Below are 20,877 nucleotides of genomic sequence, written 5' to 3'. Positions count from 1 at the left end.
TCTCGTTTTGCGGGGGCGAGTGCAGGAGGAGCTGGACGGAGAGGTGGCATTTGCTGAGAGACCTGGCACAATGAGGAGCATGTTGAAGGCTGTCGGAAGGAATTAAGTCGGGCTGGGTGCTCTGGCATGGGGAGGGTTGGGTGAGGGTGCCAAGGGCAGCCCTGCAGCCACTTACCTCCCTTTGCCTCCTCAGAATGCAGCCGATGTCCCACTTGTCTGTGGGATGCTCTCCTAACTAATCCCATTAGGAAATGAGGGGTTCTTATCAACTGCCTGGGGATTGCTTTTTTGCATGACAGAGAACAGATAGGTGCCTGAATGGGCTGTAAGTTCATACATTTTGTGCTCTTGATAGAAATTTCATAGCATTTATGTTGCACACACGTTATCCTGGAAAGGTCCGTTGTGTCTCTTCAAACCACTTAGGTTTCTCCTGTTCCTAAAACAATTTGATAAGCCTTGCAGAGCTTTCTCATTTAATCACTTGTCCAGGATGTTTTTTGCTTCCACATCTGATTAAATGCTTTATCTTTTTGTACCATATCAATAAAGCTATGGTAAAAATTAAACCATCTCTTTTTTGAGGCATGAGGACCAAGCACATTAGTGGGGCCTGACTCAGGGCTCTAACAAACAAGAAGTTCCACAGCCCCACAGGGGGATGTTCTCTGGCCACCGAGATGCATCGCACGCATCCGCGTGGCTGAATCAGTCCCTTGCTGTGCGAGGTGTCAGTATCCCTGTCTCTCCTGCTATAGCTTCACGGTCAATTTAAGCTGATCTAAGCATGAGCTGCAGTCAAAAGGAGGGGGCAAGTCTCACTGCTCAGGCCTCAGACACCATCCCGCTGCAAAAATGTGACCTTGGCATCAGGTTTTAGACTAAAATATTCTCCTGAGAAAGGTCCCACTGGGGCACAGTTGACATTTGCTTCTAGCTGTAATGGTATTAAAGCAAGAGAGTACAATGCATCAAAGAGCGATTTAAAAACAAAAGAGTAATATCTTGTTGAATGAAACCGCTGTATATTTTTTAAAAGGCAATATGCAGTATGCCAGCTGATATGCTTTTATTCATCTGGTGGTGTTTGGGGCTCCGGAGGATTTCAAGCCTCCAACAGCAGTGTTAGGGTGTAAGTCCAGTGGGAAACCTTGTGAGTACTGGCATTGATCAGATGAAGTGCGTGTCTAGACCCGATGGTTTAAAATGCAACTCCAATAGGTCTCATGGATTCACATCCCAGAGGGTGAATGAAATCAATCCAGTGCCATTGATCTGCAGCCAGCTGTGATTTGTGGAGCCCGGCAGATGGGCTGTGAATACAAGCTACTACCTGAACTACCGACTTCTTCTGTTTGAGCCTTGAAAATAAGTAATCTTTGAGTAGAGACCAACCACGATGGTTGTGGGTTAGGCTAGAAACATTTCTGGAAGTGCCACAAGGTACCCAACATGCCACCGATGAGAAAAATACAAATATTACAATGCTGGAAGTGGAAAAAGGGCCAGATTTCAAGGTGATTGTAAGAGATTTTAGGAGAGGAGGGTGAGGAAGATATCAGGGTTAACAGAGTTGGAGAGAGACTGTCCAAAGGGCAGGACATTCGGAGGGAGTTCAGGGAGGGGGAGAAAGCCAGCGGGAGGTGTGGGAGATGAGATCTGTGAAGAAAGGCCAGCGGGAGGTGTGGGAGATGAGATCTGTGAAGAAAGGCCAGCGGGAGGTGTGGGAGATGAGATCTGTGAAGAAAGGCCAACGGGAGCAGGTCTGCTCTGTCTAAAGAAAATACACACAAGGGAGACATAATCACCTCCAAACACACAGGGGGACTTCTAAGGAGCCAGCAATCAATTTTCAAATAATGGACCTGATCTTTAAATGAAGTAGTAAAAGGGAATGAGGGTGGAATAAATACCTGATTTATCAGCCCATCTCTTTTTTTGTAGCAGCAATGCAGCTGTATTTTCTTCCTTGATCATCTCTCTACCTTCTGAATCACGGAGTCAGGGCAGCACATTTACAGCTGAGTCTCTCCTGTGATACAAGAAGTTTTACAGAGCTGCCGGCCTCCTCATCCAGCTACTATTTTAGGCAGATGCTGCTCGAGGGTTTACTGAACCCTGCTCAGTTTTGAGACAGCAGAAAGAAGGCAGGGGACTTTTCCAGGACAGGACAGTATTTAATAGAAAATTAACAGGACCTCTGTCTGTTTCCAGGACTGGGAATTTCTCCTTTCCTTACACAGTAGGTTTTCTTTCCTGGGAATAGAGGCATTTCCTTATTTCATAAGGTATTGTGAACATATATAGAGACTGGGTTAATTTCTTAAGTCTCAGAACCTGCAAGAGGAGGTTAAATAAACACTTCCCTTGCATAGATCTCAAAGGCAGTATGTGTGAAATAGGTATTCATGTAGGTATTTGACTGATAGCATCTACTAAAATTATCTGTGCACTAGAGACAATGGCTGCAAGTTGCAACAAATCATAAAGATGATTTTTTTTTTTCTTTCCTTTCCTGTTTCCCTGTGACTTCTTTAGATTTTTCCACCATGTTCGGCAAGAAGAAGAAAAGGCTGGAAATTTCCGGGCCCTCGAACTTCGAGCACCGGGTTCACACTGGCTTTGACCACCGGGAGCAGAAGTTCACGGGGCTGCCTCAGCAGTGGCACAGTTTGCTGGCGGACACGGCCAACAGGCCCAAGCCTATGGTGGATCCCTCATGCATCACTCCCATCCAGCTGGCGCCTATGAAGGTATCGTGCAAAGTCACCTTTGAGTTTCCTAATTCAATAATAATTTTCCTTTTCGCCTTTATTTGCATGTAATCTTAATGAATAGTGGCTGCCCTGGGAGGCAGGCGTGGATGGGGAGTGTAGAAGTACAGAGAGAGCTGCAAATCCAAATATTTAATACTAGGGCTGCAAGGAAAAATTGTTATATGTATAAAACTTGTCCCAGAAGAGTGTGAGTCATGAGTCTTGCAGGGGCCGTGCCTTCGTGCTCCCAGGCTGCAGAAGAAAAAGCTACAAGTCCTGTTGGAGGCCCAAAAACGATGCTTCTCTGCAGCATAGAGCTCCTTGATAATTAATTTAAGAACAGTGCTTTAGGCAAAGTCAGTTTGGAGCAAGGGAGGGAGGGAAAACTACACCAAAGGAAAAAAATTAAATTGCTTGTTCAGCTGGGCGAGGAGCTCAGGGAGGGATCTCATTGCCACCCGCTGCTGCCTGGAGGGGGTAACACAGGTGATGGAGCTGAGCTCCTTGCTGGGTGGTAAAATGAGGGGAAACAGCTCCAGGTTGTGGCTTGGGAGGTTCAGGCTGGACAAGTGGGGAAAAAACTTGGCTGGGAGGGTAGAGCAGCATTGACGGGGCACCAGCGCGGCTCGGGGATCCCTGTCCTTAGAGGCTCAGGATTCCAATAGACACATTTGTTCTGATTTAGCAGCATTTCTGGGATCGCACATCCTAACATTCCAGTAAATCACATCTGTCTGCTGGTGGTAGACTATACCTCACTGGCTGTGTGCATCTCACCGTCATGCAGCTGCAAAGTACATTTAGGATTTCATCTTCATGTGGATTTTTCTGAAGCAAGGGAAAATCAGATAATCCCAAGAGCACAGACCCTGTATTTATATTTGATAAGTGCTCTTTGCTAAATTCACATTTATTGTCTGCTCCTGGAGGACACTTACCACTTGCTGATCAGCACTGCTGAGTATTGCTACAGGACAAAGGTGATAAAACAAAAGTCTTGAATTTTTTTGCTGTAATAAAATATCTTACTGTATAATAGAGACCTAGAATAATGAGGCAAAAAGTAGGTAAACCTTTTCCTGCTGGGGGGGGAGAGCAACTTTGTTCCACAGCCCTTCTTAACATTAAAACATCCCTGGATGTTTTGACATGAATGCATAAAGATGTTTTAAAATGAAACAAAATCAGTTTACTGTCTTGCAGCAGTACCATCTCTTTTCTGCAGTTCTAGGGCCATAAATCCATAAGCTTAAAAAGTTTTAAAATGTATTAGCTTTGTCAACATCATATGAGCAACACAACTTTGGGTCTCATGCTGTGAATGCACATATGCATGTATATACACATGCAGAGTCCCATTGAAACATTTCACATTGCAGGATGTGAAGGATCAAGCCTTAAATGAGTAATGGCTGCATTTTAAAGTGGAGAAAATCCCTACCAGTTCTTTCCAAGAAATGTGTCAGTTCTTGCCTTTTTTTTTGTCTGTGTATCAGCGGTCTGCATGTGTCTGTACACCAGGGGTCTATAAATGTGCATATACCAGGGATGCACTTTGGAATAACAGTGCTAAGAAAAGCAGGTTAGTTTTAGTAGCAACTTAGAGGCATTGAGTGTAATCTGAGAATTTGCTTTTAAGGCTATTGCAAGATATCATTTTACTGTATTTTATTAAGAATTAACATGGCTTGTTTTGCTATAACTTAACTTACAGAAAGGAACTGATTGTGGCCACTTTAAGAATATTTAATGTTGCTGATCTAGCCGAGCATAATCATTTAATTTAGACATTTTTTTAAATTTGTGCATGTTCACCAGTACCTTTAGTCCTGTTGAAAGGTTATTTAGGCGCTAAGGATTTCATAACTTCATTAAGAATTGAAGATTTAAAATGCAGTTGCAGTTTGTGAAGATGGGAACCAGAGGCTCCGAGATCTCAATACTGTTTACAATTTTTTTCTTTTCCACTTGGCAATTGATAGTTTAATTAACACACTTATGAATGCATTGAGGTGTAGCAGAAAAAGATTCATAATTGAGTCCTGTGTCACAGTATTAAGTCAGGTTGAGGCGTTTGGGCTGAGTTAGTTCATGCCTTGTTTTCAGGTCATACAGGAGTTCTGTAACTGCTGTTCTGCACTCCTAAATTTATTCTCTGTTTAATTACTTCAGTATTGACTACCTGTATGGTGTGAGGCAGAAGTGCTCTTGCTAACAAGCACTTCTTCGCCACTGAAGAGCAGCACAGGTCATAGAGGTAGACTCTGAGAGCACAGTTTCTTGTTTTTGCGATATAACTGGTGTTTGCTTGCTTTGGGCTTCACCCAAGGCTGAGGCAGAGGAAAGACATTTTCTTGACTTCTGTAGGTTTTACAGCTTTCCCCGTTAGTGGTGGTTCCTTGTTTCTCAGTCACAAAGCAGATAGGATCTGATGATGCGTGGTGTATCCCTTTGGGTAAAGCAAATAAATGGTAAATATTCTCTCTGCTCCATCTATATTCAAAGGCAGAAGCGGCGATGATGAAGAGGCAGCGCCCTGGGCTCCCAAATATCCTGGGGGATGTCATCACCCTGGCTCTGCGTTGGCGGGGATGAAAGGCCTGTAGTGCTTTTGCACGTGGGCGGCGGCGGCTTGTCATGGTAATATCAGCGTTTGAATCCAAACCTGAGCTGACTGTACAAATTCATTCATTTCAAGTATGAGGAGAGACAATAATGGGATTTCCCTTCTCGGTGTGGGTGACCCAGATACCCGCAGAGTATTGTGTGTTTCAGATGCTAACACAAGTCAGCATGAAAAATAGAAAGCGACAATGATCTTGAGAGGTTTGGGGTGTGGAGAAAGGCAATTTTGAAAAAAGACTGATTTTTTGACTGAAAACATCTCTGTGAAAAACGTGGACCGTCTGTGCCTTCCTGTACTTAAAACAGGCTTCATGAAGTCTTGAGATCCTGAATCCAGGCCTCTTGGTCCTCTTGCTTCAGTATTTTGTAGTTGTCCCATGTGTACCTGGAGTTCATGGCTTGCGTGTTTGCCCTCAGCACACAATGTGCTTGGCCTGTCATCGCTGTTATGCTACACAGGAGCTTCAATTTGTTGCCACTCTTTGATTTTTGCAAAGCTTCAGAATCAATAACTAAGCAAATTCTTTGTCCTTAGGCAGCAAAACTCATTCTTCATGGTTCCTCCACTCTGCTCAAATGTTAGAAAAACAAACCAAACCCCTTTTTTGGAGATTTTGGCCAGAAGAGCTTAGCACTCTCTCTGTAAAGATGCTCTGTTAAGATGCTTGAACGCCTGCTGCCGTCAGTGGGAGCAGGATGGCCCTGAAGACTTTTTAAAATCCCTTATGTTTCCCAGTGTAGGGAACAGCTGAGCGTCCTCGCTTCCGTCAGTTACTGGAGGAAAAAATGCCATTTCTTTTTGAAGAAACACCACGCCGGGGTTATTCGTCAGTTGTCTGTGCTGGGATGCGTGTGAAGCCTCCATCACTTTGCTGTTGTCAATGCTTTGGGTAGTCTCCCCCATGCACACCATCAGCAAGGTCAGGGTGCCCAGTTTGAGGATGACGTGGTGGTGGGCTTGTCCTTGAGTAAAGAGAGAGGTGGCTGTGAGGATTTGGGTGGCCAAATATATACAGGTGTCAAGAGGACCAAATCTTTCATGCTGGGACCTTTCGTGTCCTGCCCTGCGCACATTGCAATAAATCCAACCATGTTAATGTGGCACAATTTCACATTTCCTGATCTTTTTCCCCCATTTTCTTCCCTTGAAAACGCAGGGTGTAAGGGGATTAGGGCTTTAGTTGTCCTGTAGTATCTGACATGCACTGAGATGAGCATCCTCACAGCTTGGTGATGCAGAGGGCTTGGTGTTCAGCCAGCAAAGGCAGAGTGGCATCCTCAGATTGGCATCAGTGCTGCATTGTCGGCAAAATGGAAGGAGCCTCTTCTGTGCCACGTGGATTGAGCTGCCTTAAAAGTAGAGAAAACGTCCTTTCCATCACTTCACCAAAATGCCCTCGAATGCCCTGTGCTGAGATGCACATTAATTTGAGATGCATATTAATTGTGCCGTTAACCTGTGGCAGGTCATTTACCTGGTATCCTGCAATGTGTGGGTGTTGCAGGGCAGAGAATTTCTGTAGGGGACAGACACAGGGTCACTGGCTTTTCTCTTTTTCTGTTATGCTCCTGTTTCAGGGGTCTAATCTATATGTTTTGTCTTACTAGTTTTACTTTTTCTCACTTCTGTCTCTCAAACTTTGACCCCAATACTGGCGAGTTCTTTTAAACCTTTATAAGCTTCTATATTTCAGCCTCTGTACTATACAGGGGAAAAAAAAATCAGAAAATGAGTTACTGGTCATAGCCCTTTTAATAGCTCTCACGTGGAAATCAAAGCTCTGTTTACTGTGCATGTTGGCAGAAAGAAGAGCAGATATTTCTCTTCCCCGTCCTATTTGTTGTCTTAAAGTTATTTCCAGCAATGATATTCAGGCCTCATTTAAGGTGTCTTTTCCTACATTTGTGTGCTTTTCTTGCTTAGATGGAGGATGCTGAGCGTTTGCAGAGCTGTGCACAGTGGTGCTGAGTGGCCAGAGACCTCGAAAAGGGGACATGAGCAGGGGTCCTTGTCTGGGCTTGAGCAGTTGGAGATGTCCAGTTAGATAACCCACAGCCCTCTTCTCACATGTGGAATTGCACAGGGGAAATGTCTGACCGGGATAAGGGGGTTTTAGAAATAAAGAGGTGCTCAAAGGCTTTGCCTGCTACTCAAGGGCAGATGGTTGAAGTGGTAGTTGCCCTCTTCCTCGCCCTCCCCAATTTTTGCCTCTCCTTGATAGCTCCTTCTTTTTACTTATTCTTCCTGCGGCACCTCTGTAGATGAGGCAGTCTGAAGTTCTTGCTTGAAGAAGGCTGGCTCCCATCCCACCGGGATGCTCTGGTCCCACGGTGCTTTTCTTGCTGGGACAGGATGGCTGCTGACATCTCGTGGGCCTTCCTTGTAAGCACATGATGAAAATTCATGCTTTAATAACTCACATCTCACAATTCCACGCTTTGCAGTCACATCCTGGGCCTGGCGTGTGCTCAGCTGGGAGGAGAGAAGCTGGAGGGGGTGTCGCCAAAAAGGGCAAGAGCCAGCACCTTGCAGCATAGGAAATTCTGGGTGAAAGGAAGATTTTTTTTGCCAGCAAGCATGCTTAAGGAGCAGAACAGCAGCCTGGGGGATCTCAGCCTTTAGAGAGGGCAAAATTTGATGGACAATGCCCTGAGCGGACTTGTGACATTAGCCCAGCTCTGAGCAGGAGGTGAGACTGGGTGACCTGCAGAGCTCCCTTCCAGCCTCAGTTTTCCTGTGGTTACCTTTATCTACAGGTAATTACAGTCGGATTTGCTGTTGTCCTGCAACGCAGACGCACTTGTGATTTATTTTGGTCACCGAATAGGATTACGTTTGATGCTACACCGTGCCAGGAGAAACTACTGCAACATATTTAAGTAGAGCCTTTCTTTCAAAGGAATAATGCTTCAGTCCTGAGGGCTATTTGATTTTCTACATTTTAAAGTAACAATACTACTTCAGTTCATCTCTGCACCCCTGCGTGCAGCTGTAATACACGTATGCCACCTAGTGTCCATGGGCATGTCGTACTGCGACATTTACTTGGTATGAGAAGAACCACGTTGTGACTTCTGTGTAAACCTGCAGAAAATCTATCACTGTAGAAATAAAAACCAGCCACAGTATGCATTAATGAAGGAAGCACACAGCTCAGAAGTTTTTAATAACTTATAGCTCTGGGTTACTGTGTTCTCATGTGTACTGCATTCTACAGAGAAACTTTCCATTTTATTTCTGATTGTGTGATTTCAGTAAATTACAGGTTCTTATGTAAGTCCTTTAGAAGAAAATTTGTGCTGCCTTTGAAGTTGGGTTTGACAGTAGAGAAAATGCCTGAATTAAAGGAATAGGAAGGAGTTTTTCAGATGAGTAGTTTGTTTTATTGAAAATGCAGTTTTACTGTAAGGATTTTCAGCTGGAAGAGGATACATTTTGGGGATTATAATTTGTTGGTTTCAGGTTTATCTGGGAAAATATTTAAATGTTTTGGTTTCAAAGAACAAAGCAGCCTTGGATGTCAAGTTGCAGAGCAGAGCCATTGCCACCACTTGTCTTCTGGCACTTGCTGTGCAGGACCTGCCCGTCCCTCCCCTCCAATAGACCCTGGACAGCAGTGCTGTTGCTCCACTAATACCAGCTTCTCTTTTCCTTGCACCCTTCTCAGGTTGTCTCCATATCCACATATGTTCAGTGACATTAATACTTCTTCATCTCTGTCAAAAGTAGATTAACTGGTGTATTGATTTTTCTGCTGCATTTTCACAGTGACAGTCCAGAGTCATCATAAAATGAAGGAATCACCTCTTCCCATGGTGCTTTTAACTGATGCATTCTCAGTTCTTCTTTATAGTTCCAAGTTTCTGGCTTTTTCTGAACAGCAAAGTTCCTGATCGGCTTTTTAGCTCTTTTGTTTTCATGCCATTGAAGCGCTTCATCCAGCGTGACATGAGAATGGAGTTACTTTACCTGGGCCTGCAGCGGTAATGGACATTAATATAGATTACAGACTTCTGTGAGTAAAAGTAGTTTTCCCCAATACAATTACTAAAAGAATGTTTTAAAATGCTGTTTTCATCAGCATTGTGATTTTGAGTAATATTAGCACTGGAGGAATATTGCAAGGTCAAGCTTTATTTTTGTTAATGAGAACTTACACAGGTGAGCAGACCTTTGCAGTACACGAAGTAAAAATTGAAAGTAAATTTAGAGTTCCCGTCTACATCTGCTGAGGCAGTCTGGCCTGCTTTAGAGCTTGAGAAACACGTTAACCTGTAAGTCTAAACAAAAAAAGGGGCAAACTCTGTGTCAGTGTTTTGGAAAATTAATCTGGTCTCCTCTGGGAATACCAGAGTGGGAATACTCCCCAGGTAGCACTGTGCAACCTGAAATGAGCCAGGAATTAGATCCTGAGCAAGGACACTCGTAATCAGGTTCTTTTTTTAATGTGGAAGTTAGTCCTTGAAGACAAATGTACAGGAAGCTGTTCCAGTAACTCCTCTGGCTGCCCTGACAAATGAGCCACGCTCCCAGCTTGCTGCTGGAGCCGGAGGGCTCTGGCTCCATCAGAGCTGCCGTGGCTTTTGTTTCCTTCCTGTTGGTTTAGCTGAGCTTTTTGCCTCCAGAATTTCCCTGCACTGATCCATACGATCTCTGAAGCCAGAAGCAAGATTTTGGGCGAACAGAGGCAGTTCTAGGGGTGACTGCCGCAGTGGGAGAATCCTTCTGGTTCTTGTACCATGGCAGTGATCCCACCAAGCAAAATGTGGAAAATAAGGAGCAAAGTGTAAGTAGTAAATGTTTTCCCCAGCAAACATGTAGAGAGGCTGAATGTGTTTTACTAAGCTTCAGTCAAATAGTCCAGAGGGCTCTTGCTTGGCTCAGCTGAGGAAACTGATGGAGTCAAACACCCAGGAGATTTAACATTATGAACTGGCCAAACCCCGGTAGTGCTGCTGAAGTCCCTTGGATAGAAGGTTGTGTTGATGTTAGAAAATCTTGGCTCATTTTGCATGTGGCCGGCAGCGGGGAACACTAGGTGGCAGCAAGAAATCTCTGGAAATTCATCTCCCTGCATGTCAAAAGTGGAGCTAGACAGCAGAAGTAATGAGAAATCTGCGTGGGCATCCTGATGGCATTTGTTCAAGATAGATGTTTTACCCCACTGCGTAACAGGTCTGTGGAAGGGATTGCCGTGTAAAATTGCTCACGCAGCATTTACACTACATCGGCACTAGGGCTGCGCTCGCTACTTCCATTTCTATTTAACCATGCAGTGTCAATAATCATTCAATAACTACATGTTCTGCACATCTCCATGATGTATTTGTTCCTAGGTCTGGTAATGAACTTGTTTTGGTCCATTGTGGTCCAGAACAGAAACCGTACTGGTTATAATCCCATTAAATTATATTCTATATTCTAACCAAACAGCCAAGTTTATTCAATCCCAGCAGAGTTTAGCTCAAAATGAGCAGTAGGATCAGGGGGAAAATACCGTTGCCAAGCAGCTTACTTACCTGTGGAGCCAAAGCTCCAGATGTAAATGTGGTTTTTTTCTCTCTTTTGCTCTGACATGATTAGATCTGGGCTTTGGTGGCTCTCTAGGAATTTGAAAATGCTTTGCTGCTCTTTCTTTTTTGTCTTCCGCTTCATGCAGGATCCAATTACCCTAGACAAGTGCTGTGTATTATGGGGAAACAACGCTGACTTGCCTGCAGAGACTTTTAAATGCCTTTTCTGTTGTCTGTGGGATGAACTGTGTGGGCTAGAAAAAAAAGGCTTTTGAGATACAGGTCTTTGGACGGAGAAACATGAACAGAAGTCTTTATGATGATGATTCCTGCTTTTTAATTGCCAAGCACAGATCGAACAGGCTTTAGTTAACTATCAGGATCACACAGTTAAAAGACTAGCAAGAGATTATGAATTTTATCGAATTTTACAGTTTTGTAGTCTGAACGCAGCAGTAATTGCTATCCGTGTCCTAGTTTGCATTTAATAATTCCCCCAGAGCACAGTGCAAGTGAAGATGCTTGCTGTTAAAGACTTATGCTTCCATATGAAGTAGCACTTTGCGGGAGAATTGCGATGTAGAGGCATAAAAAACTGGTTTAAACACCCAGGCTTTTGTGAAGCACCACTCTGGGACAGGAGATCGGCTCTGAATCCCATCCCATACCCCAGGCCAGAGGGAGCAGCCCCAATGCTTTCCTACCAGCACCAGCTTCACGGCCCTTCTCTTTCTTCCCGACTTTCCGTGCTGTCCAGGGAGGCTGAGGGAGGGGAGGGAGCAGCACTTTGTCAGGCAGATTAATTTATTAAGCGTGTCAGGACCAATCTGCCGCTGGGGACAGAGTGCACTTGGCGGCAGCGCAGCCCAGCAAATCAAATCAAATCAAATCGAGATTACCTTAGAAATGTTTCAACAGTTTCTTGTAAATGGGATATTGTGGGGTTGTGCCGGGCATCACGTCTGCGAGTTACTCCACTGCTGAGCATCCTCTGAACTCATCTGCCTCAGTTTGTTCCCATCGAGAATGTGTTTGATTTCGCACTCCTCATTTACAAGAACAAATAATTAAAAGGTCAACTTGGGAAGCTCCTCATGTCTTTCCTCTCACCCACCTTGTAAATTTGACCTAACCATTAGATTTCTGCACAGGGGCACTCTTTGTTCTGTATCCACATTTCCAGGTGAAAATCCCCCAGTGTGGGTTAATACCACTTACTTAGGACATTCCTATCTCTGCACTTCCATTTAGTAGCTGTCCTTGAAAAGCAAAACCTCATACACCTCCTCGGAAGAAAGAATACTGTGATTTACAATGCATATGCAATTATTTTTTGTTTTTATTTTGCTAATACAAATCCCTAAATTCTCTGAAATCAAAGACTGAGGTTTCAGAAGATGAAGGAGCCTGTAGTGCACAGAGACATAAATCAGATTTTAAAAAAAAACAACCTTAAATGCGTGTGGCCGGGAACACACCATTTAAGTGAAGTACTTTGAAATTTTCTCACTGTTTTTAATGCCGTGGGACTGAGGCATTTTTCAGCGCAGCACAAGCTGCAGGGTGGTTTCTCCCCTTCCCCTCCAGCCTGGCCAGAGCACCACAAACATCGGTTCCGCTCTTCCTCGGTGTTTTAATCCCAAACACGCAGGGCTGTGGTTGCAGCGACCGTCTCCACCCTGTGTGCAACTTTGCTGGGCTCGTGGCAGACGAGCCCCATCGATCTGCGAAACGCCGGCTGCGCGGTGCTCAGGGTCGAGGCGCCCATCAGCATCTTCCTCCACTTCCACCGCCTTCGCCTGGTGATTTATGGAGCGGGAAGGTAATTCACAACCCTGCGCCGTGACTTGCAGAGCACCAGGAGCTTCTCGAGCTGGCCTCCGAAGCTCTGAAACAGAAATGTTGACTTTGTCTTCAAGCATCTGCAGTATATAAAGCCTCCTGCGCTGTGGTAAGTCGCAGGAAGAAGTAATACAGTTTAAATTGTTTCTTCTAAATTATCAGACTGTCAAAATCCTCATTTTAATTAAAAGCAGGGAGGTGACTGTGACTGTAGCAGGGTGACCCAGGAGCCTCTGCTCTCCTGAGCAAGTGCCCCACTGCCACAGCTGTCAGATGAAGGCAATTACTTCCCTAGCGTAAAATTTTATCACTCTGGAATTTACTTAAATATATCAGAAAGCTCAATCAAACCACAGCCAGAAATCTTTCACTGAGAAGAAAGTGCCGGGATCATTAATTGGGTTAATGCTCCATCAACCTTTCGTTCGTTAATGGCATGTTTAGGGCACGGGGGGAACCTCATCTGGGGAAATGTCATCTGAGCTACAAAGACGGTGCAACTTCATGAATCACAGGCTGTCCCTCGCTTCGGGCTCTTTTAATTGGCGCTGTTGGTCGAGGGGATACTGCATTCTCCGTGACTTCTGTAATGGTGAGCGAGGCTGAAATGATGGGGCGCTGTCTTTTACATCACCCACCCTACCGTGAGGCTCCTCTCCCCATGAAAATCCCACACCAACACCTTTCTGGCCCCTAGAATAAAATCTGCGATGGTGTCACGGGTGTTGGTTGTAGAAAGACTTATTTTTTTAATGCATATCAGCCCTGGGAAGACTCACACAATGCTGTGCCCCACCAGTTCTAGCACTAGTCGCGTATAGATGTACGATACTGTCTTTGTGCATTAGAAGTGAGTTTTTGTTTTCCTCACACCTCCCCCACATATAAACCTGGAAAAATAACAGTCTAGGCTGCAAATATTAGATGTAAGGGACAACTGGCTGGTAAAACGTTGATGACAATTGTCTTGTGACTTCACAGAGGATCTCCAGGCTCCTTGCGTTATTTTTGAGGATTTTAATCTTGTGGGACATTTTGCTTTTTCTTTCTGTCTTGGGATAGAAGTCCTATGAAATAGAAATTCTGCGATTTTGAGATTTCTCCATTTCTGTCCCTGTGAAGTGCTTGTGTAGCTGATCAGTAGTAAGTACACTAACTTTCTCACTCAAACCAAAACTTCCAAGTCACATTTCACTCTCATTTGTTGTGTCTGAGAGATCTGTGTGTACATATTACTAATGAAATTGCACGTACCTGGTGTGCTTTAAGTAGATCCAGAATAATTCTTTTTTACATTTAATATTCTCTAATAATGTTTCAAATTACATATAACAACCATGTTTGTGTGTTTAAAATAAAAAAGTTACTAGAATGTAGATATTTCAGTGGAATTTTAAAACTAAATGTTAGAGTTACTATATTTTAATATTTCAAAAGAATTACTGGTGAATATGATTATAATGAAATGTTGCTCTTGTTGTTATGGCAACTAACTTTTAAAACTGCTTGCAAGGGTGACAAATTACACAGTGCCATTTTAGCCTTTTATTATCATTTTCCATCATTTTACTTTTGAAGAATTTTAAACGGGTGGCACCAGTGGTGTTGTTAAGCATATTACACTTCTCTCAAACCTTTAGCTGTTACCTTTATTTTGATCCATCTAGTAATACATATTTTTCAGGCTGAGTACATTTCATTTGTAGCTCATTGGTGTAGAGCATCATCTTCACCACCATCCACATCTTTCAATAATTAACATGTAGCGCTGACATTTTCCCAGCACAAAATGTTGGTGATGTTGATGTGTGCTCAGGAGTAGATGGGCACGTTTCATGGGTCTCTGAGTAGCTGGTGTGTAGCAACAAGAACCCAGCAGCGGCTCCTCTGACCTGTTCAGTCCATCGCCTATGGACAAGCCCCACCAAAACAAGCTGTGGAGCTCGGCCTGGGGTGGCCATGGCGTTTTGTCAGGTAGCGCTTGCAGAAGCCAGCGGGAAGTGTTTTTGTACAGGTGGATGCATGGGAAGGAGTCTCTGGGACCCCTCCCTCCTCCAAAGAAGAAATTGTGAGGGTGATTTATTTTTTCACTCTGCTGAATTTAGCAGAGAAACAAGAATGCAGTCCTGGAGTGAAGCAGCCATGATACTTCCCAAGCTCAGCATCTCTGGTCCGATGTTAAGAAAACCAGAATGGGGAGGACTTCATGCAGGACAGGTAAATCAGCCTTCTTGAGCAAGGTATTTCTGAACTAACACTACCCCAGTGACCCCCCTCCTCTGGGAAAGTGCACTGTACCTGCAGCAAGGGGTTGGTACAGGTATCAGTTGCCTCTTATCTCGTAACACAAAGAAGCCCTGCGCTCTGCCACTTTTAGCATGTGCCGGGAGGCGAATAACATGTCGATTGATAGTGAGTGGACAGAGTAAAACCTGCTGCTTCTTATCCAGTGGTGTTGAGTCTGCTCCGGTAACGAGGATGTCCCGGACATGGCACATCCTGCAGCACCTCTGGGCTCATGTTTGGGGGCTTCTGCCCTCCCAGCTGGCAAAACCATCCAGGTAGACTTGGCTGAGTTTTCTTTTGGGAGTTTACATTTATATTTAATTTCTCTGGTGCATTGGAAAGGATCCTATCTAAGAACAGCCCCAAACAAGGATTCCTCAATCTGCTAGAAAGAGATTAGAGAAATTCATGAGACAGGATCACGACTCGTGTACTTAGACACTTCACGGCAAGAGACAGGTGACACAGTCTTGTGCTTCTGGTTTTGCTGGGTGACTCCATGGTGTAAAGTGTGTGTATGGTCTGGGGAGCAGAGACCCACTGAGGCATCCAGCACTGGTGAAACTTGCAGAACTTCTTTCCTCAGAAGGAATCTGTGGCATACCAGAAATTATTCTTATTTTAAAATTATAGGGATAATGAGCATATATAGCATTGAGAAGGAATTAGTAACAGAAATGATATAAACTCTGAGGCTTCCAGGTGTAAACCAAGCTCTAAATTACAGGCTTCAGGAAGAAATGTTCTGACATGCTTTCTGGTCTGTTGTATATTCCTTGTGACTAACTCTGAGTAATAGCTGTTTCGTAGATGGGCTGTAGATCAAATCTGGAGGAGATCCCATAGGACACTACTGGAGGGTGCAGAATGAAAAACAACGTCTCTTCCCATCCAGAACCATTTCTCGTCACGTATCTGATGAATTTCTGTGGCAAAAAGCATGTTTTCAGGGCAATGCTGTAATGCACAAGTGCCCTAAGCTTCCCACTTAGTTTAATGTTTTGTATAACCGGGGAAGTTCGTTGGTTTGGCTGCTGCGGATCACTGGTGCCGGCCCGTCTGTCTGTCTGTCTGTAGCTGCTGGTTGCCTGCCGAGGTCAGGAGACAGCTGCCCAGATGCAACGCCTGTTTTTTGCTTGTACAATTCGTAGCATCCCTGGTTCTAACTCAGGATGAAGTTGGGTTTTGGTGTGACTAAGGTTTCAGGGTTCAAAGCAGCAAATATGTCCAATTAGCTCCCTCGTGGTCCAACCATACAGACATGGTGTAGACGTGGGGTTGTGAGAAGACCCTGCACGGTGGTGGGAGCAGATGACAGAGAGCTAAGGGGTGTGACCAGCACAGATTTAATTCTTAATTCTGTCTCCAAACCCATTTTGTCCAAAAAATAGCCAGGACTCATGCCCTTTCTTTTAAACATGGTCTTTTACCTGACAGTTTGCAGCTATAAAAATCTCTTACTTCCAGAGAAAGCTGGAGTTTTCCTTCTGATGTGATGACAGGGATCACTTTTTCTCTCCAAGGTAGTGCTGCTCGCATTTGCTTATGCTGAGGAGTAAGATGTGGTTTCATGAGCACAGCTTCAAATTCTTTGAATATCTTGCAATAGAAGAAGATAAATTACTGACGCGTCCATCAGTTACACTGAGATTATTTTGCCCAGCTTTGCTTTACGCACCTTTTCTTAAGAAAAAAATGATTTTCAGATATGCGTAGGCTATGCTTTTAGTTTATGTACAATGCAAATGAGGGGATAATCTAACTAGAAGCAAAGCCAGGGTTTAGATTGGCTGTTTATAAGGGTGACATTCCTTAAAAGACCTTTTTTTTCACCCTGCACAACAGAGAGATTTTAAATCCTAATCGACTTCTGAAAACACAGCTCTGAGGACAAAGGATGATATATTCTTAACGAGTGTGTAAAGTATAGTAGTTTTAAAGACAATAAATGCAAGGTCGTATTAGGGCAAAACAGTTAATTATCCACTTCATTATTGTCAAGGTTAATACAGTATTTGAGCGCAGAAGCTGTTTTTCATCTCCTTTTGGAAACAAGGCAAGACAGCATTTCTTACAGACAGATCCATTATAGCTTATCACCAGAGGACAGACCGCTACAGAAACACCATGAAGGATGTCGACTGTCACCGGGCTCCGGAGCAAACGCCAAACCTGTCCAGAGAGCGATGGAAATGAAATGAGAGCTACAGCTTCAGAGTGCCGCGCTTTAATTCACAGAGATTGCGCCCCATTGATTTTAATGTATGGCGGTAATGGTAGCATAAAATTCACCCTCACTCCTTCATCTGTTGTAGCATTGATCCCTCTGAAATTGCACAATGTGCTGAAAAACGTCCTTTAATAAGCATGGGGTATCGACTGGAGCAAATCCCGTCTTGCCATGGTGAACCCAGTGAAAGCTGCGTCTGCAGTAGGGCTTGAACTCTGGTTTTCATGCACGTTGGGGTGCTGTACAGGTTTCTGTTCCGTGATCTCAATAGAAAAAAAGGCTTCGTAAATCTTAGCCCGTCAGTTTCACAGGTAATGCTTTGCTTTTAGCTACCTACTTTACCTATGGCAATTTAAAAGATTCTTTAGATATTTGAAGACCAGTAAGTGGTTAAAATTTGTATTGAAAATTCTAGAGTTATTCAGATGAGGAAAAATAGAATTCCTTCTTTATATGGAAACACGAGTTGTTTTTTTTCAGTTTATAAAGCCTTTAAAATTGCAAAGACTAGTCTAGTTCCTATGAAACTAATGACCAGGATAACTGTGTTTATATCACGGTCAATGCAGACTGCTTTTCTATTACATTTTCTTTCAAGTTTCTTGTTTTATTTTTCAAGGTAGAGCTAGGATTTCTCATCTTCTGTGATTTCTGCTGTTGTATTTCAGTCCCAGGAGGTTTTCCGTCTGCTCAGCGGTGCAGCACACAGCCTGGCGACGCAGTTACCAGAGTCCACGTTCCCAAACCAAGGCTCCCCTGTCAGCAATTTCCACCAAACTCATACCTTTGAACTTGGGTACATCAGGCTGTTGGATTTGGGAATTTGGGCCGTGGTTGTGGCAGTTTTCAGTCTCTGGGTTCTTTCTGCAAATATTGCATTTCACAGGGCAGCTGCGGGTGCAGGTGAGCCCCTGGCACAGACCTTCTCTGCAGTAAATGACTTCAGGACAGGTTAACGTGGCCCAACATATGTTTCATTCTTTAAAAGCATCTTCTTTGATTTTGTTTTTTAATTTTTGATGCTGTGTGGACATCCTTACAGAGCAAGCACTTTTCTTACTCTTATAGAACAATACGTGCTTTGGGATTTTAATGTGGTTTTTAAGTCTAGTAAATTGTGCTGAATTGACTCTACCCCTCAGGGAGGCACCCACTGCATTTCAGATTTGTGTTTAAACATCGTAAATTCTATTCAAATAGCAAAATAGTCAATAATGGACTGTATTTCAGAGGGTCTCAGTGAAACACTTCCTAAATTATATGCTCTGTGGACACTACTGTTCTTCTTATAGGAATAATGCTAGATGTTGCCTTGAAAAAACTCAAGCTCATACAGGCTGATTTAGCCAGAGGGGCATTTCACCAAGATGTATGTCCTTTCACATAAGGGAAGTGCTGAATTTAAAAACAAATCAAAGCAAATGGAAATGTTGTTGTTAATAATTAATTATAATAATTGTTAAGAATATGAATAATTGTTAATAATAGTGATAAAGCACTGACCATTGTGTAGCAAATGTGCCTGTGGGATAGCTAAGTTTTATCCTCCCTTTGTGCTGGCCCTTTTAATTAATTTGTAGGGGGGATGCTGAAGCCAATAGAAATTGCAGCCCTCACCCTTGCAAGCCAGTGTTTGCCAGTGGCCATCCTCAAAGTGCTGGGAGAAAACAAAAGGTTTTTAGATTTTAATCTCCTTAAATTCGTCAATTGGTATGAGATGGCACTGAGGTCGCAGAGCTGACCGAGACTGCTTTGTTGGATTGGAGCTTTGGTGGCAAATGCTTTTTTTGGAAAATCAGTTTCTTACAGGACCATTTTACTATTAGTACTTTTTTGAAATCCCCATTATCAAAAAGGTGTCTCCCAAGCATTCACCTGGCTGCAGAAAATCCCTAAACCGCAGGGTTTTGTCATCAATGAATTCACTAACACGTAAACCCTCAACTTCATCTTTCTAAAGCTTATTTCTGAAGGTATCGAAAAATCCTGCTTCCAGAGAGCATCTGCTTGGCGGAGCAGAGGGAAAACTCCTCTTTCCTATGAACAAAAAGGCTGCTCTGCTCTCAGGGGCTCCCTCTGGCTCCGAGGTTCTTTTGTGCAGGGACCACGCAGGTTGCTCCAGGAAACCTCTCTGTTGTGAAGGCGAGTCCCTTGGAGAGTAATAAATTGGCATTTTTCTCCTTGGCTTGTATTTGCACAGGGGAAGCAGGGTGGCAGTCAGGCATTTCAATCTCGTTTTCAATTATAAGCATTTCATTGTCGAATGTTGCTGGTTTATTATGTGATAATTAAATATGAATGATCACGCAGTCATCCTGCCAAAGAGGCCGTAGCCGAATGAAACTAATTCTTCTCGTCTTGCTGAATGGCTTTGGAGGCGAAAGGAGTGATCTATTTGCTGTCCCTTATTTTTGCTGTCCTATTGTTTAGGTATCACTAGCTTCAAAATAGCAAACTAGGCAAGTAATTACAGGCATAAATCAGAGCGGGGATCAGTGTGAGGTCAGGACTGCTTTGCTTGTAGCCCAGCTTTTCTCAGCTACCTTTTGCTGAAGAACAGAGCAGTACACTGCTTTTAATTTTGTGAAAAAGTGATTTTTATTAGTGATGAAATGCATATTTTGACAAACTTTGAGCCCCAGTGTGCTTTTGCGTAAGGGCTGAGCAGCCTCATCGTACCTGGAGCAGAGGTCTCCTCCGTCGGTGTTGCAATGAATGAAAGGGCTGGTGGCCAGGCTGGAGGTCACAGTCACCACCCAGTATGTCATGGCTGGTGCCCATTGTGACACGGTCGGTGTCCAGGAGGCCACAGTCAGCACACAACACGGGCAGGCTGCAGCTGGCAGAGGGACACCTTGAGGTGACCACAGTGACTCTGCTTAAAAACTCGACAAGTTAAATAAGATACAGCCGTAGATATTTAGCTGAAGTTAATCAGCAAAGCAAATGCATTTTCAGTCGAGCCGTGCTGATTTATGGCCCTGGCCCTTAATCTGTACATCTTATTCTTGCGGGGTGTTTATAAACATGAAGCGGCGCTCAATGGGAGTCAACTGCTGAAAAATGAGTGCAGCCGTGTGTTACAGTCTTCAGATGGTACTGGCTGTAAAAATAGTCTGTCTTGAAGGAGAGCTGTGCCCAGGCACTGCTCACCTCGCATCTGACCAGGAGCACCGGTGTTTTGAGCAGAGATGAGCAGGGGTGGGTGCTGGGTTGTGGGCAGTCTGTGGGAGCAGGGTCATGCCTGTGGTGCTGCTGCACACTCATTATCCAGGACTGGGGGGACTTTGCAGTTTTAGGACACAAGTGGGGCCACCACCGCTGCCACCCATGGCAACTGTGTTGTGGCCGTCACAAAGCCATGGTTGTGCACAGTGGTTTGCTGAGTGCTGTATAAGAAGATGTAATTAAGTATTATTTTTCCCTCTTCCCCAAATGCTAAGTTAACTAAGAGGCAATCCCCAGTGGTAATTCTGCTACCCAGGAACATACTGTTTTGTTAAAAAAAATCCAACAAAACCAAAACAAGTAACAAGCCCAGTGCCTGCTAAACTATATGCTACTTTCCATTCCAACAGTTTGTTAAAATAACTTGTAGAAGCGACTGCTGAATGATTTTCATTT

At 43.9% G+C, this 20,877-nt stretch overlaps 1 protein-coding gene across 1 annotated transcript in view; it reads left to right on the top strand.

Annotated features, from left to right (window-relative positions):
* PAK5 (p21 (RAC1) activated kinase 5) overlaps positions 1–20,877 on the top strand; it is a gene marked incomplete at its 3' end in the record, with an annotated part of 41,656 nt that overhangs the window by 4,425 nt on the left and 16,354 nt on the right. Inside the window, exon 2 of the mRNA XM_082048447.1 lies at positions 2,539–2,753. Within this exon, the coding sequence (XP_081904573.1) occupies positions 2,550–2,753 (204 nt within the window). The 5' untranslated portion in view covers positions 2,539–2,549. The remainder of the gene's footprint in view (positions 1–2,538; positions 2,754–20,877) is intronic.

This window comes from Streptopelia decaocto (assembly GCF_964273445.1).
Source record: "Streptopelia decaocto genome assembly, chromosome: 3".
Taxonomy (NCBI): domain Eukaryota; kingdom Metazoa; phylum Chordata; class Aves; order Columbiformes; family Columbidae; genus Streptopelia; species Streptopelia decaocto.
Note: the sequence above shows the minus strand (reverse complement) of the source record. Positions and strands in the feature narration are given on the sequence as shown.